Genomic DNA, 20,738 nt, shown 5'->3' with positions numbered 1-20,738 from the left:
TAAAGTGAATTTAATGTGTTTGACCCGATGCCATTCAAATGAAAGCATATCCCGTTCAGACACTAGTGCACCATGTCAAAACATTTTGCACACGAAGTGAAGGCAAAATGCCTTCTTCATTTTTTAGAGACGAGAGATGGAGAGTTGTGAGTTGAGTACTCTTGAAAAAAGAATAGTTATAGCGTGAGAAAGGGAGTTCTAGTAAAAGAAATGAAGGACTTTGAAGGAGAAACTTGGAGGGGAAACTCTAAAAGGTATGATTGTACGTTCTACAGTACCCCTTATCTCCATTGTCATTTTCTTAAGCTTATATATTGTTGCCGCTATAGAAACAAAGTTGAGAAGTCAGCTCTAATATAAAAACCTCAAACGCATCGTTTTGGAGTGATGTAGGCAATAGCATATTAAACGCCTATAATTTAAATGCAGCGTTTTAACTAAAAGTCTAAGAGTGCATTTGACATTGCGATTTTTTAAACAAAAACAACAATTTTAAACCAAACTGCAAAAAATGGATCGTTTTGGATTACATTTTTAATAAAATTACGATTTAAAAACGTAGAAAAAATTGTGTTTTCAAATTGCAAGTAAGGGAATGAGTTTTTGAAACGTACGATTTTATAAGCTAAACTGCAATTTTAAAATTCAAACTGTGATTTTGCTAAACACTTAATTGCATTTTTAAAAATTACGTTTTCAAATTACACATTTTAAAATTGTAAACCTTAAACGCCTTGAAAAATCGTCGTCATCTTCTTCTTCTTCTTCTTCTTCTAGCCTAAATCTATGAGGTTTGAAACAGAAACTAAAATACGTACGCCCCTCGTGAGTTCGTGACAATGTGTTGATGTAATCTGACTGATCGATTTCGATCTTTCTGAAATTTTTTGCCAATAATGTCGATTTCTCTAATGACGTGTAAAGAAAAATTTTCAAGGTCGAGAGAAGGCAATCTTGCTTATATTTTTTTCAAGAGGCTTGATGAATATACCATTTTTGGGCAGTAGTGTTGAATTTTCATTCTTTTAATGCTAAGCTTGTTGAATTCTCTGTTTGGTTCAAGTTAAAACTTACTTTAACAACTTTTGATTTTTGTTACAACTTACAAGTGGGGTTGGAGAATCGCAAAACCTCCAAATAAAGACCCACATGGAATCTATCCTTTTGAAAGGTACTCATCACATGTCAAATAATTCTAATTATATAGAGAGTTGAAAAAAGAACGTATAAATTAAAAGAAAGAAAGTCATATATGGAGTATATTCTTGACAACTTGGCAATAGGCGATATGCGTGGAAAAGGCCCCAACAAAGCTTTCTACTTCCAGCGAAAGTAGGCATGTTTTGTTTGCATGCGTTAATCTAACGGACGGTTATGTGGGGGTTGTATTCAGCTTGGCTTAGTACGGCTAAAATTGACTCACCTCCAATAATGATCGTGACCTCGGCTTGTAATAAATTCAACTCGATTCGTTCGGTTTGAATCGTTAACTCACTTACACATGTGCGGGTGTATTATTAAAAATAGGTTTTATAAATACAAGTATGTATATTAGTTATTAATCGATAAGTGTGGTAATGTTGCCTTAGCTTAGCTAAGATAAGACTTGTAAGAGTTGCACAGAATGTGAGATCTTAGATAAGCGCTCGACAAGTAACTGCGTTAAGAAACTTCTTGTTACTGTGCACAACAATGATGAGCAATATAGAATCGAAAAGAGAGGGATTAAGAGAGAGTTGAGACACAGATTTAATGTGGTTCGGCAATGTGCCTATGTCCACAGAGAGTGCGACTGTATTTTTCTATTAATGATTCAGGGTTACATCATAACATATATATAAGAAAACCCTAAACCCTCCCACTCTCCTGTCTACTTGGCCTTCCACTGGTGTTCTAATATGAGCCACTAGTTCCAATAAAATTAAAGTTAGGGAACCGTTATGGTGACTAGACTAAGGTCTCGTTTGGTTTGTGGAATAGACCATTAGAATAGACTAGCTAATCATAGGTATAGCTATTCCTTTGTTTGATAACACACTATTCTTGGGAATAGTTTATTCACATGCGACTATTAATCTTATACACACAGGATGTAATACATATTTCAAAAGTACTCATATAATTTTTTAAAAAAAACTTAAAACAAAATAAAAAAAATAAAAGTGGGTGGCTTGACCACCCATTGAGGTGGTCAACCACCCACAGAACAGGTCGAGGGTAGTCGCACCACCCCCAGATGCCTCAAGGGACCACACACGACCCGTCTAGGGGTGGTGAGACCACCCCATCGCATCTTGGGGTGGCTACGGCCACCCCCAAATTTGCTTCAGGGGTGGCCGAGACCACCCTCGGAGCTCCTCTGGGGTGGTCGCGGCCACCCCTGGAGCTCCTATAGGCTGGTCGTGGCCACCCACGGAGCTCCTATGGGGTGGCCATGGCCACCCCTGTTGCTTATCGGGATGGCCGCGGCTACCCCAGACCGCTTTTGTCTATTTTATTTCAGGTTTTTTAATTTTTTTATGAGTTTGAAAATAATAATAATAATAATATGAGAGTTTTCATAATTTTGATTCAATTCTAATTTTTGCATGTGTTGTTACCAAATTAAGGAATAGGAATAACTATTCTATTACACACTCTTCTATTCTTAGTAGTATCTATTCTTTTTCCAATTGACTAGACATTCCGCGAACCAAACGAGACTTAAAATTTGTATTGCATTCGAGTGTGACATGCGCAATTGAGTGAGAGCTTTGCCATAACATAATCTATAGGGTTACCATCAAGAACCCTAAAACTTGAAGCGTGAAAATTCTAAGGAGACTCCGGTAGCCTAGTTGGTGAGATCGTGCATTGGACGTGGACAATGAGTCCAACCTATGCGAGATCCGCTTGGAGTGAGATACATCGAATAACACTCGCTAATTTACAGTGACAAACAGAAGAAATTAGAACATAAAGTGTAACAATATATATGAAAGTAAATTATTGTATATTAATTGTTTGCCACAACCGCCATTACAATTGAACACATTTCAATGATTTAGTAATGCAGGGAGGGAAATTAAGGTGCATGCTTTTTCAGTTAATCATGAGAAGGGAAGAAACCCATGTCAGTAAGAACTTTAACGCAGTCGGGGAGAGCTTCCTTAATCGTGAACCCAAGGGGGTTGGCGTAGCGAACATTGGAGGATACACCGGAGTTGCTGGTAAGAGAAACTACTATTTTCCCATAATTAGCCATTTGTTCATTGCAGTCAGGCCTAGAGCTCTTGATGGGCAAAAGGGTACATATCTCTTCCTCATGATCTCCTTCCACATGAAGACTATAGTTTCCATTCTTGTCGGTCACACCCTCAACCGAGAATGTCAAGCCGCCGCCGAAACGCTTTCTGCATTCCAAGCGAACCGTAGCACCTGCAAAAGAAGAGCGGTTATGCATATGACGACCCTCAATGAAAGAGACGGGTGGCTACAAGGCCGCCCTCGACTTATAGAGGTGGCCGTGCGTGTTACCACCATTATAGGTGAGGTGTAGCTGCTCGGCCACCCCATATCAGAGCAGACATGAACGAAATCTATCTAGTTAATGGAAAATATATATACATCAGTGCCCAAATTGTTTGACTGTTGTGGCCCGGGGCGAAACCATAACAAGTATTGCGGGGAGTAGTCTCCTCAAAATTTTCAAAATGCTTCAAAAAATTATATGTTTTTATGAGATAACCCCTATAAAATTATATTTTTTTATATTTTTTTTTTGCCCATCCGCCCTAAAAGTTTAGTTCCGCCCCCTGGTTGTGGCAATCATATCCCCTAACCTTCTATAAACATGTAGTACCACGAGTTCTCATAGAGCATGTTAAAACCCCTGGTCTATCGACTGGGAGTTTATGTACATTTTATGAAGTTATAATCTAAAGGTAATCTTGAAACTGCTACGTCAGTATTATAGAATAAAAATGTAATTTTTAGGCTGACAAATTGAAAACTACTACTTGATTTGGGACCCCAAAAGAAGTTTTGAGAGAAAGTTTTGTTGACAAGAGATTTAATTACCTGCAATGGGCTCGCTAATCTTGGTCTCAAACATGACCTGGCATGTGTCGCAGTACACCTTTCCTTCAACAGAGAATGTGTCGGAGTTATGTGCAAGGCTGGGGGATATTGAGAGGCAAAAGATGGTGGCAAAGAGGGCGGCAACCGCAAGAGCCTGCGCCATTTTGCCTCCCCCCTTGGTGTTGGGCTGTGTTTGGATGAAGCAGAGAGTGGTTAATTTATAAGAGAGTTGTAGAAAGGTGGAGTGGTTAATTTTGTATGGTAATTAATGAGGTGTTATTTTAAGGCTTGTTGAGGGAGAGAGACTCGTTCTTTATTTTATTCTTCACCCATTTTGGATGGTTCTTCTTCATTAAATGTTGTATGTAAGCAACAGCTAATCTTTTTCCATTGGTGTAAATTAATAGCCTTTGTATTAATTGTTGAGTTATTTAGTTTCCTTGATGTTTATTTACTTTCTTATTTATTGTAGAGACGTTTCTTGTTCACCACTCTTAATCTCTCTATAAATTATGTTCTCTCTTTTATATTATATATTTTTACACTAATAATAATAAATTATAAATTGGATGTCATAGTGTTTTTTATTCAAATGACATTAATGGACTAGGAAAAACATTGGAGTTCCCAGTTCAATTTGGGGGTTTTTTACCACTTTATAAAACTCCTTATGAACTTTCACGTGTTAAAACTACTCTCTTAAAGTTCAAAAACTCTCAATTTAGAATATTGAACTTTTAATTTTTTGCAATGTCTCCCTCCGTTAGAATTTTTCATTAAATATTGTAAAAATTCCTAAAATACCATAGTTTTTTATTATAAAAAATAAAATAAAAAATTGCAAAGATTCCAGCGTTGATCAAGATTTAATGAAATTTGAAAAGAAAAAAAAATACATACGCCTAAATCTTTGCAATTTTATTTTTTTTATATAAAAAAAAAAATAGGGGTATTTTGAGAATTTTAACAAAATTTAACGGAAAATCCTAAAGGAGCGAGGACAACGCAAAAAATTGAGAATTTTAAAACTTTGGAGGGTAATTCAAAACGCTTAAAAGTTTTGGGGAGTTTTGTAAATTTTTTCCTAAAAATAACATAATGATGAGCTTAGATATCCACAAGTGAAACAAGAATGCATAGCTAAACTACTGTTAGTTTGCGATTTCAAAACGTATAATTTAAAAATAATGACATAAAAACGTGCAATTTAAAACCGTGGATTTTAAAAACACCATTAAGACAACAAATGTCATGATCTATTCTATTGCCAAATCACAAAATAAACGACATTTTTTTTTTTTTTTTTCTAATACACAAAATAAACGACATAAACGCATATAAATCATGATAGAAGTTGGTGATAACTAACTTAAACATAATAATTTTTTAACATTGTCCCAAAAATTTAGGGACAGATTGGATTCAGACTAAAAATGGTGGGAGTTAAAGAAAGACGAAGACTGCTATCTCCATTTTATACTCCAAAGTCAATGCAGTTCGTCTCAAAGCTTTGTATAACTAATCATAAGTCTAGTCCACGACAAAACCCCATGTCATTGACTAATTGTCAAGCAACTACATTGCATGCTTACAAGTTAGCATTTGCATTTGATTATTGATTGTCTAGAATTTTATCTACATTTTAGCTAACCATGCTATTTTTTCTATTTTAGTTAAAAACTTTTCAATTTATTTATTTATTATTATTATTATTTAATCAAAGCGGGAGAGGGGGAAAAGGGGAAAAAAAAAACTTTTCAAATTTATTCTACATCTTTTAGGATAGTATAGACGAATGGTTATTAACCGTTAATAACCGTTAGCCTCCACTAACTGCTTAGGGCGGTGCAATTAGTAGTGAGTAGTGGCTTTTTCCAACTAACCACTTGAAATTGTGTTTGAGAAATATAGCTTTTAAGTCGAAAAATATTTTTTCGCAAAAGTTTCATTTTTAAGCTTTTGTCAAAAGTGGGTTTTGGCAATTTTTAGACTTTTTAGACCCTTAAAAGCATTCAATTTTTTTTACCGAACGGGTACTTTTTTTTCAAACGGACTTTTTGAGTGTTAAATACACTTTTAGGCTTTTCAAACGTACATCCAAACATGCCCTAAGGACGGTGCGGCTGGTGATGCTAGGGTAGGCGGAGGGGATTAATATATATATATATTAAAAAAAGTAAGGAATTGATTACAAACCCACAAGGAAACTAAATCTAGGCTTAATATGGAAATTATTTTAACATGTCATATTTGCCAATAATCACATTTTTTTTCAGAGGTTGTATTGTTCCAACAGTCATTGTATATATCCCAACTATCATATTTTTCTAACACCACTTGGATGCATTGATTCAAACTAAGCTAAGAACCCACAAAACTTGTTGGTTTAGATTCCACCCATTGAGATTTCTTAATAGTAAATCTTGGGGTAGAGTATTTTGGGTATAAACGTTCTCATATTCATTGTTCCCTATAAGAGAGCAGGGAAGGGACAATGATCCAATTTCATTTGAAATTGAAGTTCGTGTACATGATTTACATTTTCTAGATGACGTGCCGATATTAACATTATGTACACAGTTAAATGCATAAACTTTAAATTTTAACTATGAAATGGTTACTATCTATTTCATTTGAAATACATAGAATTATATTATGTGGTGAAGAAAGGTCTTCGCACATTATGAATTCATCCTTAAAATATATTATAGTGAAGAAACCATGAGGAAAGGAAACCTAGTGAACCTATTAATTAGCTTTTTCCAAAAAAATAAAAAAGAAAAAGAAAAGAAAAGTCCTACGTAAGGAAATACCCAAAGGAAAAAAGTTAAAAATAAATAAATACACACAGCTACACGTCAAACTTCAAAGAAGCCCTATTTCCGTCTCATTCCCGGAGTGGATTTTTAAATGTTGCCACAAGCATTTTGAAAAGGCTTGGAGTTGGCGGCAATGGCAACGTTCCAGAATGGCGGCAATGGCAACATTCTTCAACACTCCAACCCCCTTAAACCCCTGAAACCCCATTCCCACTCACTCTCAAACCCACTCTCTCTTTTCTCCCAAACCCCAGACCCCAAACTCACCATCACCGGACCTTCCAAGCTCTCCGGCCACGTCCCCATAAGCGGCTCCAAGAACTCCGCATTGTCGATTCTCGCCGCCACCCTTTGCTGCTCGGGCACTTCCAAGCTTACCAACGTACCAAATGTCTCCGATACTCGAATAATGGCTTCGATTTTGAGCTCATTGGGCGCCCAAATCGAAGTCTGTGACGACGAGTTCTTGGTTAACACTGACGGGGTCCGGTCCGTGGAGCCTAGCTCGGATGGGATTCGGAAGATTAGAGCTGGGTTCTTTGTTATTGGACCGTTGCTGGCACGGTTCGGCGAGGCCACCGTCGCGTTGCCCGGCGGGTGCGACATCGGGGCTCGTCCGGTGGACTTGCACATTCGTGGGCTTCGCGCTCTTGGTGCCGTTGTGGAATTGAGATAAGTTTGTGACTCCTTGTTATTATGTTCTGCAATGTATAATGCTATGATAGTGGTTTTTAATTTCTTGAATATTATGTTACTTATATATATGATTATGATTTCTAGAATATTGTTACTGTTTAATTGCTTTAAAAAAAAAAATTAAATAGGGTTCTGGGACTCTTGTTTTGGGATAAAATATTTTTGTTGGTAAATCAGAATTTTGAAAGGGAAACGTTTTGATGGTTCCCAATAGTCCGTTTCTTACATTGTCACTGTAATTTAAGGAGTTCAAAGGAATAGCTCGAGGATTGAAGTGATGGTTATCAAACGTGAACTCTCTTTAGTTGTAAGATGGTTTATGATTTAATTCTTTTGATGGGTATGATTTATGGTGCAACTAATGAATGAGCTCGACAATTAATTCATTATGAACATTTCTCAGTGTGTCATATAATGTTCACACTAAAAATAGGTTAATTTGGGCACCGATTGTTTTAATTTATAATGGAGTTTGGAAGATGAATAGCAGCAAAAATTAACCACAAATGCATAAGATTGAGGACAAAACTGGTATCTTAGGTTGAGGGTTCTATTCATACATGTTAATTGATCTACTGTTGGCTTTATCTTAGAAAGTGGAGAATTGGGTTGGGAATAAGGTGATGAGATCGTTAGGGTGGATGGAGATTAAGATTAGTAGGATGGGAAATGCTTTATATGTCAAAGAGCATAGGGTACCCCTACAGTTCACTTTGAGTAGAATTCTTCATGTCTATTTTCTCTATCCCCATCTTAAGATTAGTAGGATCTAAAATTCTAAACTCTAGATCCACAAATCCTAGTACTAAGCCCAAACAGATTTCCCCAAATCTATTACTTTCCCAAACTGCTGATTATGTTCCCATCAAAGATAAAAGCAGGGCTGGATAAGGCCACAAAGGAACAGAAATTTGAAAAAAGAAAAAAGAAAAAAAGGGGACATACTAGTTAACAATAAACCTATAGTTAAGTGAATCTTATTGCTTTGGAATTTACAAGCTCTGTGAATTATGCAAATAATCAACTAAGTAATATTTGTGCAACATTACAGGGATGGGAAAGTTCAAGCACATGCTGCAAATGGCAGAGGATTGGTAGGGGGGCGATTCCAACTTGATTATCCCAGTGTTGGGGCAACTGAAACTCTTATGATGGCTGCATGTATGGCTGATGGAGTGACTGTACTCTCAAATGTTGCCCAAGTATGGCATTAAGAATCTCACTAAATTTTCTAGATTGTGATTTTGAGAATGATGGAAGGGCATCAAAGATTGTTGTCTAATGTAATAAATAGAATATTGAAGTGAGTTCTTTGCCCAATTTTTCACCACAGGAACCCGAAGTGCTTGATCTTGCTCGTTTTCTTACTGACAGTGGGGCATGTGTGGAAGGAGCTGGAAGTAACAAACTTGTTATCAAGGGAAAGTGTCAAATGCATGGTTGTGAATGTCCTATTTCACCTGACCGCATTGAAGCAGGCACCTTTATGCTTGCTGCTGCAATTAGTCGCTCTTGCATCTCAATGTCACCTGTCATTCCTTGCCATCTAAAATGTTTGATAGACAAACTTTCACTCGCTGGTTGCAAAGTCAGACAGTGCAACCATGAAACTTTTGAGGTATATAAAATTTTCTTTGTTTTTTATTCCCATTTTGTTTGATGTTTATGCTTTACTAATTATTTGGGATGCCAGATTTCAGCTGCCTCTACAGATGTCATTGAAGATTTGCGAGCTTTTGATTTTAAGACAGGGCCATTTCCTGGGTTTCCTACAGATCTCCAACCTCAAACAATGGCTTTACTCACCACATGCAGTGGTTCTAGTACCGTGGAGGAATTTGTCTTTGAGAAACGTATGGGTCATGGTATGTTGTAAATTAGTCAAATATGGAGTGGCATTGAATATACGTCTTCGCCATCTGGTTCATCATTTATCTTTTTGTGAGCACAAGTTTAAGAAGAGGGCATTCAAATGCAAGTTCATATTTCCCTGTCTAGAACTGAATATGCTAATTGAAAACTGGAAAATGATTCCAAGAATGTTTTGCCTATAAGATTGGAGGAGCATTGTGATTTACAAATGTGTCTGGTGCTTTGTGCTTTATCTACAAAATGTGGAGCCATCCAATGTCAAACTTCTTTTTTATTTTTCTGTCTCTTTAAGACAATGCTTAATGAAAAGAGTCTAGATGGAAGAATGACTATCATAGTTAATGCATCATTGTCCCAAATATTCATTCTTTTGCATACTTCAAAAGCTCATTTTACTGCACAAATGCTTTAATTTCTGCCATGAGCTATATGTCTCATGTTTGTTCTCTCTTTTGGAGTAGTAAAAGAACTGCTTAAGCTTGGGGCAAGAATTCAGCTTTGTGGGAGCACTGCTCTAGTTTTTGGGAAAGAGAAAGGGAGGTACATTGTCTTGAACCATGATTTTGTAATGTTTGCTTCAACTTGGAGTTATATTAGATGGTGATTCTTTTCAGATCTCCTTTTGCAGCCGATTGCGTGGTTCTCGGCTTGTTGCAACTGATTTAAGAGGTGGGATGTCACTGGTATTAGCAGGATTGGCAGCAGAAGGAACTACAGAGATAACTGGCACTGCTCATATTGACAGGGGTTATGAGAGTTTCGAGAAGAAGCTTCAGTTTCTAGGAGCTGATGTCAAAAGATCAATCCCCCTTGCCTGTCAAATGGCTTAGCCATATTTCTGTCTAAACTAGCTAACCAAAAACTATTTTATCTACTTTAGTTAATGGCTTTTAAAATACATTCTACATCCGACTATTTATTCTTTCTCTATACCATTTCAATATTGTTTTTTCTTTATTTCTTTTTTAATGGATTATATTTTTTCGACGGTCTTTTTTTTTTTTTTTTTTTTTCCAACAGTCATTTTTCTAACGGTCGTTATTTAACCATACATTTTTTTCTTCTAGTTTCTTTCTTCCCTAATGACTTGGTCAAACCACAAAGACCATGGGCTGCACGGCAATGAAATTTCAAATGGTAGACTTGAATGGTAAAGGTGAAGCAAAGACCACCAAATGTATTCTAACGCAAGTCTTTGTGCTATAAAAACTTGTTCAGGACACTCAGGGGAAGCAAAAAGCCAATTTCCATCAACTCCACCACCATTTATTCTTTTTGATTCTCAATCCTTTAGTTTAATAAACATGTCCAATGCAAAAGAACTTTTGACAGCAGCGGCGTCTGTGGCTGTCACGGCAATGCTTATTCGAAGCATTGCCAACGATTTCATTCCCAATGAAGTTCAAACCATTTTCTTCTCTGCCATCAACAAAATTTCCCGGAAATTCTCTGCAAAATTTACAGTTGTGATAGATGAGTTTCAAGGGTATTCGACAAACAAGGTGTTTGAGGCTGTTCATGCCTACTTGGGCACCAAAGTGACCCCACATGTCAAAAGAATCAAAGTGAACCAAGGCTAGGAGGAGAAGAAACTAGCCGTTACTGTCGACAGAGATGAAGAGATTGTTGACATTTTTGAAGACCTTCAAGTTTGCTGGAAATTGTTTTGTAAAGAGATTGAATCATCTGGTTCTACTTCTAAACGTCGTAGGGATGTCGGTGGGCAGCTACGTCTAGAAATCAGGTCCTACGAGCTAACCTTCAACCAGAAACACAGAGAGAAGGTGCTGAATTCTTACTTGCCGTACATTTTGGACAGAGCAAAGGCTATTAACGATGAGTGCAAGGCTATGAAGCTTTACACCGTTGGATATGATGGCTGGAACTCAAACGCAATAATTCTTGATCACCCAATGAGCTTTGAGACACTTGCCATGGATTGGAAGCTTAAGATGGCATTGATGGATGACTTGAGCAACTTTGTGAAGGGGAAGGAGTTCTAAAGAAGAACTGGGAAAGCTTGGAAACGTGGCTACTTGTTATACGGCCCTCCCGGCACCGGCAAGTCGAGCTTGATTGCAGCCATGGCTAATCACCTCAACTATGACATCTACGACTTGGATTTAACTGCTGTCCGGTCCAACTCTGAGTTGAAGGCTCTGTTGCTTGGCATGTCCAATAGATCTATACTTGTGGTTGAGGATATCGACTGCACTATCAACCTGCAGAACCGAGAATCAGAGAACGAACCAAGGAATAATGGTGATAATCAGGTTAGTGTTGGGGTAACAATTCGCATTTGTGTTCGGGTCATGTAAAGATACATGTATAAGGGTCGGTTTGCGTTTGCGATTTTAGTAAGTGCGATTTTAAAACGCAATTAAGCGTTTGGCAAAATACCAGTTTATCATTTTAAAAAATGTGCGTTTTCAAAAAAGTAATTCATTACATGCGATTTGAAAACACAAATTTTTTACGTTTTTAAATCGCAATTTTTTTGAAAAACAATCCCAAACTATCTATTTTTTGCAATTTGGTTTAAAATTGCAGTTTTTGTCTATGAAATTGCAATGTCAAACGCACCCTAAGACTATACAAGCCAGTCATAACTTAACACATTTAATTAAACATGTTATATCACTCAATTATAATCTATTAATTTCATATTGGGTCTGTGTTATGTTAGCAAGTAGTGTTAAAAAACTATAAATACTTAATGTCATGTGTCTAGGGACTGAGGCATAATTTGGTATGTGTAGGGGTCAAGGGCCAAAAATTTTAGTGGGTAGGGGCCAATAGGCAAAAAACCTTAAATTTTTTTTTTTTTTCCCTGGTGTTGGGGGGCCATGGCCTACATTGGCCACCCCCCAGATCCGTCATTGCACGTATCCGATTCGGGTCGTGTTGACTGTCGAGGTATGAGTATAAGATTTTATAGGTGAATTCTAATCCGACCTATTTAATTAAACAGGTTAGACTCCTCAATTATAATCTGTTACAAGTTCGTGGGTCGTGTCGAAAATTGACAGAGTCTCATGAATATCTAATGTTTGTTTTTATTACTGAACAGGTGACACTTTCGGGGCTCCTCAACTTTATAGACGGTCTCTTGTCATGCTGTGGGGATGAAAGAATCATTATTTTCACGACCAATCACAAAGATAGGCTCGACCCTGCTCTGTTGAGGCCAGGTCGCATGGACATGCACATTCACATGTCATATTGTACAGTTTCTGCATTCAAGCAATTAGCCTTCAACTACCATAAAATTTCCCATCATCAACTTTTTGAAGAAATTGATGGGCTTATAATGGAGGTTAAAGTCACCCCTGCAGAAGTTGCAGGAGAGCTAATGAAGAGCAGAGATGCTGAGGTTTCCCACCAAGTTCCTTCATAACAAGAAAATTCAACAGTAAATCTGGCTTGAAGATGATGACGAAGAACATTGTCGGAGAGAGTTTTGATTCGTAGATCTTCAAAAAAATTTTAAATTTAACTCCAAAAAATCTATTTTTAATGCTTTAGCTAGTCACTTTTCAAAACCCCTAAACATCCAACTCTCTAAATATTTCTCTACTTTAATTGAATATTATTTTTATTGGTAAAACTAACTATCATGAAACTAACTTTAATGCCCAGCTGGTATGGCATATCATGATGTTGTACATGCACGCATTCAATTCATTGAGTGATGGGTAATCAATCAATTAATGTTGTAGCCGTGCATTCCAACAAAATCAGATTTGAAAAAGAAAGACATTTTGAAAATGAGAATAACTTCTGTAGGGTCTTGGCACAAACTAAGGCCTTTGTGCCCTCCAATAAGAAGGTGACACATCAACGTGAAACACTATAACAAAAATATGGTGTTCCACCTAATCTTTTTTCTAAAATACTTAAAACAAAACACATTCTAGAATAAACTTTTCATATTTTTCTCCAAACCCACCTCAGCCACCAACTTGCAGCCGGAGAGGACACCGCCCGGTACAGAGAAAGCCGGAGATGACGCTGTCTAATGCCCCTCTCTCTTTCACTAGCGGCAACAGAGATTTTTTCTCCTCTCTCTCACCGGCGGCAACATAGATTTTAACGGAAAATGACACTAATTGTGATCGACCCAGCATTGGTACCACCAATACACGCTATCTGCCAGAGATTATCCCACAAAAAGCCTCAACTTTAATCTCCAATCCTTCCCAAAACCCTAATCAACACAAACCAAGCACAACAATCGCACAAAAAAAATACCATTTCCCCCACAAACCCACCAACGATTATGCCCAAAACCCCCAAATTATCACCAACCCACCATTAAGTTCCACAAATTATCCCAAATCCCACTAGACCCAACAAAATTTTCCCAGTAAAATCCCCAATTTCCTTTCCACCAAGTCCCAATTTTTCCCAATGCAAGAGAAATATAGATAAATTTCTAATCTTAGAAGGAGAGAGAAAGAGGGAGCACCGGCAGCAAATAAATTTTTTCTCTGCTGCCAGTGTGTGTGTGAGAGAGAGGGAGAGGGAGAGAGAGCATCGGTGGCAAAGAAATTTTTTTCTCTTTATTGCCACCGGTGAGAGAGAGGGGCACTGGAGAGAGGGAGGTAGAGCACCGTTTTTACCAGGCGTTTTCTGTACCAGACGGCGTCATCTCCGGCTTTCTCTATACCGGCCGGCGTCATCTCTAGCGTTGTCTCCAGCGGCGTCTCCGGCAGGTTGGTGGCTGGAGTGGTTTTGGAGAAAAATATGAAAAGTTTATTCTAGAAGGTGTTTTGTTTTAGGTATTCTAAAAAAAAGGTTAGGTGGAACACCAAATTTTTGTTATAGTGTTCCACATTGATGTGTCGCCTTTTTATTGGAGGGTACAAAAGCCTTGGTTTGTACCAAAACCCTATAGAAGTCAAGTTATTCTCTTCGAAAATTCAAGCGTAAGAAGGATTCAGTTCGTGCGTTAGTGCTAAAAGTGATGGGCATTCAATTCATGTGTAATTGTAGCCACATAATTAATGTTGCGTGATGAACGAAATTGGTCAGCCGTTTGGGCAAACATAATGAACCAACCAAACGCAATGCCACCAAAGAAGGAAATAATATTAAAAAAAAAAAAAAAAAAAGATAACTTTTAGAGGAAAGTCTACATAATCCCCTCAAACTACCACTCAATTGACAATATCCCCCTCAAACTTTCAATTGTGACAATGTCCCCCCCCCTAACTACCAAAAATTGTCAATGTTCCCCCAAGCCGAATTACCCTTAGTAGAATTAAAAAAAAAAAAAAAAAAAAAAAAAAACTAAACCTTCTAGAAAAAACCTAAAACTAACAACAACAAAAAAAATCCAAACGTTGGCCAATTTTTTTTTTTTAAATCAATTTTATAAGAAAAAAATTAAAAAAATTTCGATTCTCTTTTTTATATATATAAAAATTGAAAATTTTCGTTTTTTAAAAAAATTTTAATTTTTGTTTTATAATTTTATTTAAATAAAAATTTACGTTTAAAAAATAAAATAAAATTTTCGTTTAATAATAAAATGAAATTTTTTGTTTTTTAAAACTAAATAAAAAAATAGTTTTTTTTAAATAAAAATTTCCGTTTTATTTTATAATAAAATAAAAATTTTTGTTTAAAAAAAATTGTTTTTTTTTTTTAAATTAAAATTTTTCTTTTTAAAAAAAAAATCAATTTTTTTTTGAATTTATAGGGATATTTTTGTCTTATTGAGAAATCTATAGGAGTATTTTTGTCTTATTGCTAGTCTTGGAGGGGACATTGACAATGTTTTGGTAGTTTGGAGGGGACATTGTTACAATTAAAAGTTTAGGGAGAACATTGTCAATTGGGTGGTAGTTTGAGGGGGGTATGTGGACTTTACCCTAACTTTTACTTTTCGGGCTCTTTACATTTGGAGACAATTATGATAAGAGTTATATTTAACATTTGACTAAAGAGCTTGCTAAATGGTGTTTTTATTCAAATTAAAATAATAATAATAATAATAAATCAAATCAAATATGAAGAGTTTAATGTGAATTCTCTCAAGGAGAAGGTTTTTCTAGGGTGGTTTAATGACAAGGTAAGGGGTTCAAAGAATTAGAATTCTCGACCTCCATCGACTTTTTTTAAGATACTTACTCTTTGGTTGGATTAAATAAGGATTTCTACAAAGATCTTTAATTTCCACTCATTCATCATACTCACGGCACGGGGGGCTTGAAAAAATTACAAGACCTAGTTTCGTGGTGGCGGTACGAGATGTCGGTTTATCGTATAGAAGAGTAGATCCAACCATAGATGCGAACGGATCAACCGCTATCTACGAGAAGATAAATAGTTCTTATACGGTCCCAAGGGCAAGGGGAGAACATGTAGATCATAGACCTATTGAGAAATGTTGATGCATTCTGTGTGAATGTAGCTTTTGTTTATTTCTTCACTTCTCAGATTTTTAGTTTTTACCTTGTAATATATATCACTGTATTATCACGCTGAGCAGAATATTGTAAGAAAAACTAGAAATTATATATGTCTGATGTGTCACATTGGCCTTTTTAAGATCAGCCTTCGTGACATGTTGATGTTGGTCATATATGTAGTTAGGTTCTCTCGATGACTCTTGTTTCCAAATTATAAAGCAGACTCTTTTAAACATATTGGGATAATTACATTTTTTCCGCATCAACTATAACGCATTGTTACTTTGCCCCCATGAACTGACAACTCTATTGTCCGACCTTATCAAACTACTATTTTGTGCCTAAAATTCTATTCCATCAGTCAAAGACGTTAACTCAGGCGATCAACCCGTTACATATACCTCACATGCCATTTTGAAATTTTTTATCTCACATTTTCGCCCATCAAGTACGACGCATTGTCACTTTGCCCTCATCAACTACAATGCATTATCATTTCAAAATGGCATGTAGGATGCACGTAACGGGTTGACTGTCTGAGTTAACGCTTTTGACTGATAGAATGAGGGTTTTTGGCACAAAATGGTAGTTTGATAGGGTCGGACAATAAGGTTGTCAATTCATGGGGGCAAAGTGACTATGCGTTATAGTTGATGGGAGGAAAAAGTAATTACCCCAAACATATTCAACCCAATGGAAAAATTGCAGGTTCTCAAAAATATGGGGGAAATACTGAAAGCTGGTGGTGCAAATTAAGACAACAATTATGTATGAATTCCTCAACTCTTTCCTCTGTATCCCAGAATTTATGTTGCAAAAGAAATAAGTATATTTGTCATTGTTTCTGCAGGTTAGCTGACTTGAAAGACTTCAAGAAAGTGAATGAGATTTATGCTAAACGTGAGTTGTATTTAATTAAACTCGATGTTTCTATGTCAATTGAAAGCTTTGCAGTTCAGCATGCAAAGACATGTGCAGTCCACCATATTTGCATTATGCATGTTGTATTGAATTGAGGCTTTTCATATTGATAATCCACCATTATAAGACCTGCTCATATTGACATTTTACAACAGTCAGTTTCCTCCGAGATCTGATGATTTACAGACCAAACATCAAATTAGCCTTCCCACACAGCAAGTCAGCAAGCATTAATATTCTCAAAGGCAGCTAGCTTTCAGCAAGAACAGAGTAGAATACAGAGGAGAATTGAAGTTTCATATATATATATATGATATGTAATGAAGTATCAAGAAGCACCCAATTGAATTGATCAATTGAGAAACATTGACAAGAAGAAGAAGAAAGAGTAGTTCAATTACAATTTAGCAGAAACTTAATTACATGACAAGAGTGAGTTCAAAATCATCGATCCATTCGTTGATGTTTGACAAGTGTTGATGACTATTATGAGAATTTCCAATGGTTATTGCAATTTACACACGTGACATAGGTTGTCATTGGCTCGTCGGCGCTCCTGGTCTGCAATTGATAGTAATTGCACTTGCGCTCCCGGCACCGGCTGCACTGAAACATGTCGGTGGAGGCCTTTTCTTTCAAGTCGGCATCATGCAAGCATCTGCTAAGTGACTTCAATTGAATTTGGATATTCTCACGATGCCTCTTCTGGCTTGCCATCTCCATCGGCGTCATGGTCACAAGCACCTCCGGCTTGATCTGTCCAAGAAGTACCTTCCTCCGCAAATCTGGGTTTTTTGGGTCGTTGAGGTTGAACACCATCGATCGGTACTTGGCCTTTTTAATCCCATTGGACCAACCAATCTTCCTGAACATCGCCGACTCTACAGAAGCGGCAACTCGAACTGGATCACACGCCGTCACATCCGGCTTCACGCCGCCCTCATCGGCTTCATTCGCAACTCTGGAAAACGCCAGCTCCAGTTCTTTGCGAACCTTTTCACGATAAGCCGCAGCAGGGTCGATCGGCGCCAACTTTAAAATCTTACCCAACCTCTTCGGCTCCTCTGGCTTACGGATCTTCAAAATGATGACTCTCTTTGTAACCCCAGAAGTTTTTGCAGAACTTCCACTCATCTCGTTTCTTCCTGGCTTCACCTTCACCATCTTGCTCCCAAAGAATTGAGAAAGTTGAGACGACTTTTGGGTTTAGTTAGCAAACTATGGCGGTTCATTTATATATATGGGATTCTAAGTCGGTGAAGGATTACTAGTCGATGAAGGATTCCTAAGTCGGTTTGGCCTTAGGTTTCCAACTAGCCGTTGGCTTTGTGTTCTGATTTCACTCTTTAGTTTTCCCAACAAAAAAAACCACTTTTTTTTTTAAATAATAATAATAAATGTTTCAAATTTCGAATTTAATTGCACTGGTTGTAATTTTCTATAAATGATCAAATTTCAAGTCCTTAAACAAAGTAAATTTCATACACATTGTTTTTAAAAATGATAGGAAGGAAAAAAAAAAAAAAAACTTTTATAAACCTTTAAAGAAAAAGAAAAGCATTGAGAGACCATTTAAAACAATGCAAATCTTAGTCAGCTGGAACCACGTCTAATGAAAAAAATGCCACTGCTTCGAATCTTCCTCTTATGCGGACATGTCCAAAATAAAAGAACAACGCAAATGCTCAAATTGTTTTTTTTTTTTCTAATTAATAAAAGAAAAAAAAATGTTCAAATTGTATTACATATGAATTGGTCTTGAAATAAAAATGAACAAATGGTTAGCTTACCACTAAATTTAAACGCACAGCCATTATTTAATCAGGGAATTTGAAGTTTAAAAAATAACTCAAATCCTGCTACAGCAACAATAATAAATAATTATGATAATAATGGGAAAAAAATATCAAAAGAGTGTAAAAGATTAAGGAGAGGATAATTTTTTTTGTTTTAGATCCCAAATTCTTATATTTATCAAATTAATAGGTAATGAAAAAAAAAAAAAAAACTTATTTGTCAAAAGAAAACGAAAAATGGGTGAAATGATACACAAATTTAACTACCTCTTGCAAGAGAATTCAATTGGTGATGTGGGTGGGGAGTTTTAGAGATATTAAAAAACAATGGGGGATCATAAAAACCACAAAACTTTTAAATCCATTAGATAAAAGAAAGTAACAATCAATAACAAACAAAACAACAATGAAGCTGAAAGGTCCTCAAGAGGTAGCTCAATTAACTGAGATCACGTCTAATGAAGTAGAGGTCGCTAGTTCGAATCTCCCTCCTTCCCTCTTGTGTGAACAAGTAAAAAAAAAAACCAATGAAACCGAAAGTTCGCTAAAGCCCAAAAAAATTTAACAAATATTCAAATGAAACATATAATATTATTTTAAACAAAAAGCGAAATATTAGCATAATATATTGTTAACATCATATTGACAATAAATCTTCTTTAAATTTTCATTATCACAAAATCTCACTCCCTCTTGTCCTCATCAGAATCATGGATTTACTCCAATACACTGATTATTTATCCAACGATACCCTTATTTCTCAAGCACTGTTATTATCTTAAAAAATAAAATAATCCATTTTGATGAAACCTCCAAACCACGTGATTTGATTTTTCCCATAAATGAAAAAGTAATAGGTAAATTAAATTATTTTCAATGGAATTTTTTAAAAAAAAATAAAAAACAACAACACTGTTAACCCTTTGTTAACCCCTTCTATTTTTCCTTTCTTCCCAAAAAAAAAAGTCAAAACATTCTTACAAAAAAAAAAAAAAAAAACTCAAAATTCTTTCTCCTTTATATCATGTTAAAATATATATATTTTTTTTAAAAAAAAATCCTTAGATTAATTTCCATCACATATGTTGTTGCTCAATATCAAAGTAAATACCATACCCAACCAGGCCAACCCAACCACAACAATCTTAACCTCTTAAGATAAATGATTTTAGGGTGCTTTCACCAATGGTCCAATACATTCGTACTTATGGAGCAAGAGTTATGAACACAAAATATTCAATATAATCTGATTATATATATCTCATGTATACATTTTTTCAAGATAAAGGTATCTATATTTTGTTTTTCATATTTTTTCTATTTGACACTAATATTTTTTATTTTATTTTATTTTTTTAAACTGTAAATTAGGGTTGCAAATGAACAAAGCTACCTGTGAGCTTGCTCGAGCTCGACTCGATTATTAACTAAGCCATATGTGGACACGAAACTAAACTTGATCCACTTATAAAAAAAAATAATAATAAATAAAAAAAAAAAAAAAAAAGGCCACTACTTTAGTGACGTGTCAAACAAATTTTAATTTTTTATATATATATTAGTGATGTGTGCATGTTGACACGTCACTAATTAGTGACATGTGTATATTCACATGTCACTAATTAGTGACGTGTGAATCTACACAAGTCACTAAATTATTTTTAATTTTTAATTTTTAATTTTTTTTTTTTTTTAAAAAAAATCATTATATTCAATTAGTGACAGACTAACACGTCACTAATGTTCACAAGTCACCAAAAAAACAAAACAAGAAATGTTATTGTGCCGTAAAAAAATTATTTTTGGCTTATAAAAGTCTTAGGTTAGAAGAGGTCAGGCCTCATTTATAGTTGTTGTGGCCCCACTCACCGATAGGCCTGTGAGCTCTTGCCACCTAGGACTTCTATGGAATAAAATTAGTCTTTTTATTGCACCATAGCATATCTCACAAAGAGCCGGAGAAAAATAAGCCAAAAAAAAAAAACAACAACAACAACAAAAACAATTATGATGGGTCAAATATTGGCATGTCACCAAAGTGGTGACGTCACGTCACTATATATATATATATAGTCTTTGTTTTTTTTTTTTTTTTTTTTTCTTTTTTTCTTCCTCTTGTTTCTTCTTCTTCTCTTCTTCTCTCCCTCTCCCAGCACGCA

The 20,738-nt window shown here is 35.9% G+C and overlaps 3 protein-coding genes and 1 pseudogene across 3 annotated transcripts; 2 read left to right on the top strand and 2 right to left on the bottom strand.

The window, feature by feature from the left end:
* Nucleotides 1-2,971: 2,971 nt before the first annotated feature.
* Nucleotides 2,972-4,253, bottom strand: LOC132176542 (anther-specific protein LAT52-like). The gene is made up of 2 exons (XM_059588781.1): nt 4,060-4,253; nt 2,972-3,417 (listed from the first exon to the last, which is right to left on the bottom strand). Exons 1-2 carry the CDS (start codon nt 4,220-4,222, stop codon nt 3,086-3,088), a joined length of 495 nt encoding a protein of 164 aa, XP_059444764.1. The 5' UTR covers nt 4,223-4,253; the 3' UTR covers nt 2,972-3,085.
* Nucleotides 4,254-6,940: 2,687 nt separating this feature from the next.
* Nucleotides 6,941-10,356, top strand: LOC132175640 (uncharacterized). Its single transcript, XM_059587645.1, has 6 exons — nt 6,941-7,550; nt 8,626-8,776; nt 8,908-9,192; nt 9,268-9,439; nt 9,908-9,986; nt 10,075-10,356. The coding sequence occupies exons 1-6, from the start codon at nt 7,012-7,014 to the stop codon at nt 10,274-10,276; spliced, it is 1,428 nt and encodes a 475-aa protein (XP_059443628.1). The 5' UTR covers nt 6,941-7,011; the 3' UTR covers nt 10,277-10,356.
* A 394-nt stretch (nt 10,357-10,750) lies between these two features.
* LOC132174458 (protein HYPER-SENSITIVITY-RELATED 4-like) lies at nt 10,751-12,862 on the top strand (annotated as a pseudogene).
* A 4,407-nt stretch (nt 12,863-17,269) lies between these two features.
* On the bottom strand, nt 17,270-17,947 carry LOC132174457 (transcription elongation factor TFIIS-like). Its single transcript, XM_059586111.1, has one exon. The coding sequence runs from the start codon at nt 17,945-17,947 to the stop codon at nt 17,270-17,272; it is 678 nt and encodes a 225-aa protein (XP_059442094.1).
* Nucleotides 17,948-20,738: the final 2,791 nt, after the last annotated feature.

This window comes from Corylus avellana, chromosome ca3 (genome assembly GCF_901000735.1).
Source record: "Corylus avellana chromosome ca3, CavTom2PMs-1.0".
NCBI lineage: Eukaryota > Viridiplantae > Streptophyta > Magnoliopsida > Fagales > Betulaceae > Corylus > Corylus avellana.
This window is presented reverse-complemented; position numbering and strand designations above follow the sequence as displayed.

Excerpts from the sequence above, each read along its gene's own strand:
- LOC132176542 (XM_059588781.1), bottom strand. The coding sequence starts at position 4,222 with ATGGCGCAGGCTCTTGCGGTTGCCGCCCTCTTTGCCACCATCTTTTGC. Across the intron at positions 3,418-4,059 it reads GATTAGCGAGCCCATTGCAG|GTGCTACGGTTCGCTTGGAA; the intron begins GTAATTAAATCT and ends CTTCTTTTGCAG.
- LOC132175640 (XM_059587645.1), top strand. The coding sequence starts at position 7,012 with ATGGCAACGTTCCAGAATGGCGGCAATGGCAACATTCTTCAACACTCC. Across the intron at positions 9,193-9,267 it reads GCAACCATGAAACTTTTGAG|ATTTCAGCTGCCTCTACAGA; the intron begins GTATATAAAATT and ends TTGGGATGCCAG. Across the intron at positions 9,987-10,074 it reads TTTGGGAAAGAGAAAGGGAG|CCGATTGCGTGGTTCTCGGC; the intron begins GTACATTGTCTT and ends CTCCTTTTGCAG.
- LOC132174457 (XM_059586111.1), bottom strand. The coding sequence starts at position 17,947 with ATGGTGAAGGTGAAGCCAGGAAGAAACGAGATGAGTGGAAGTTCTGCA.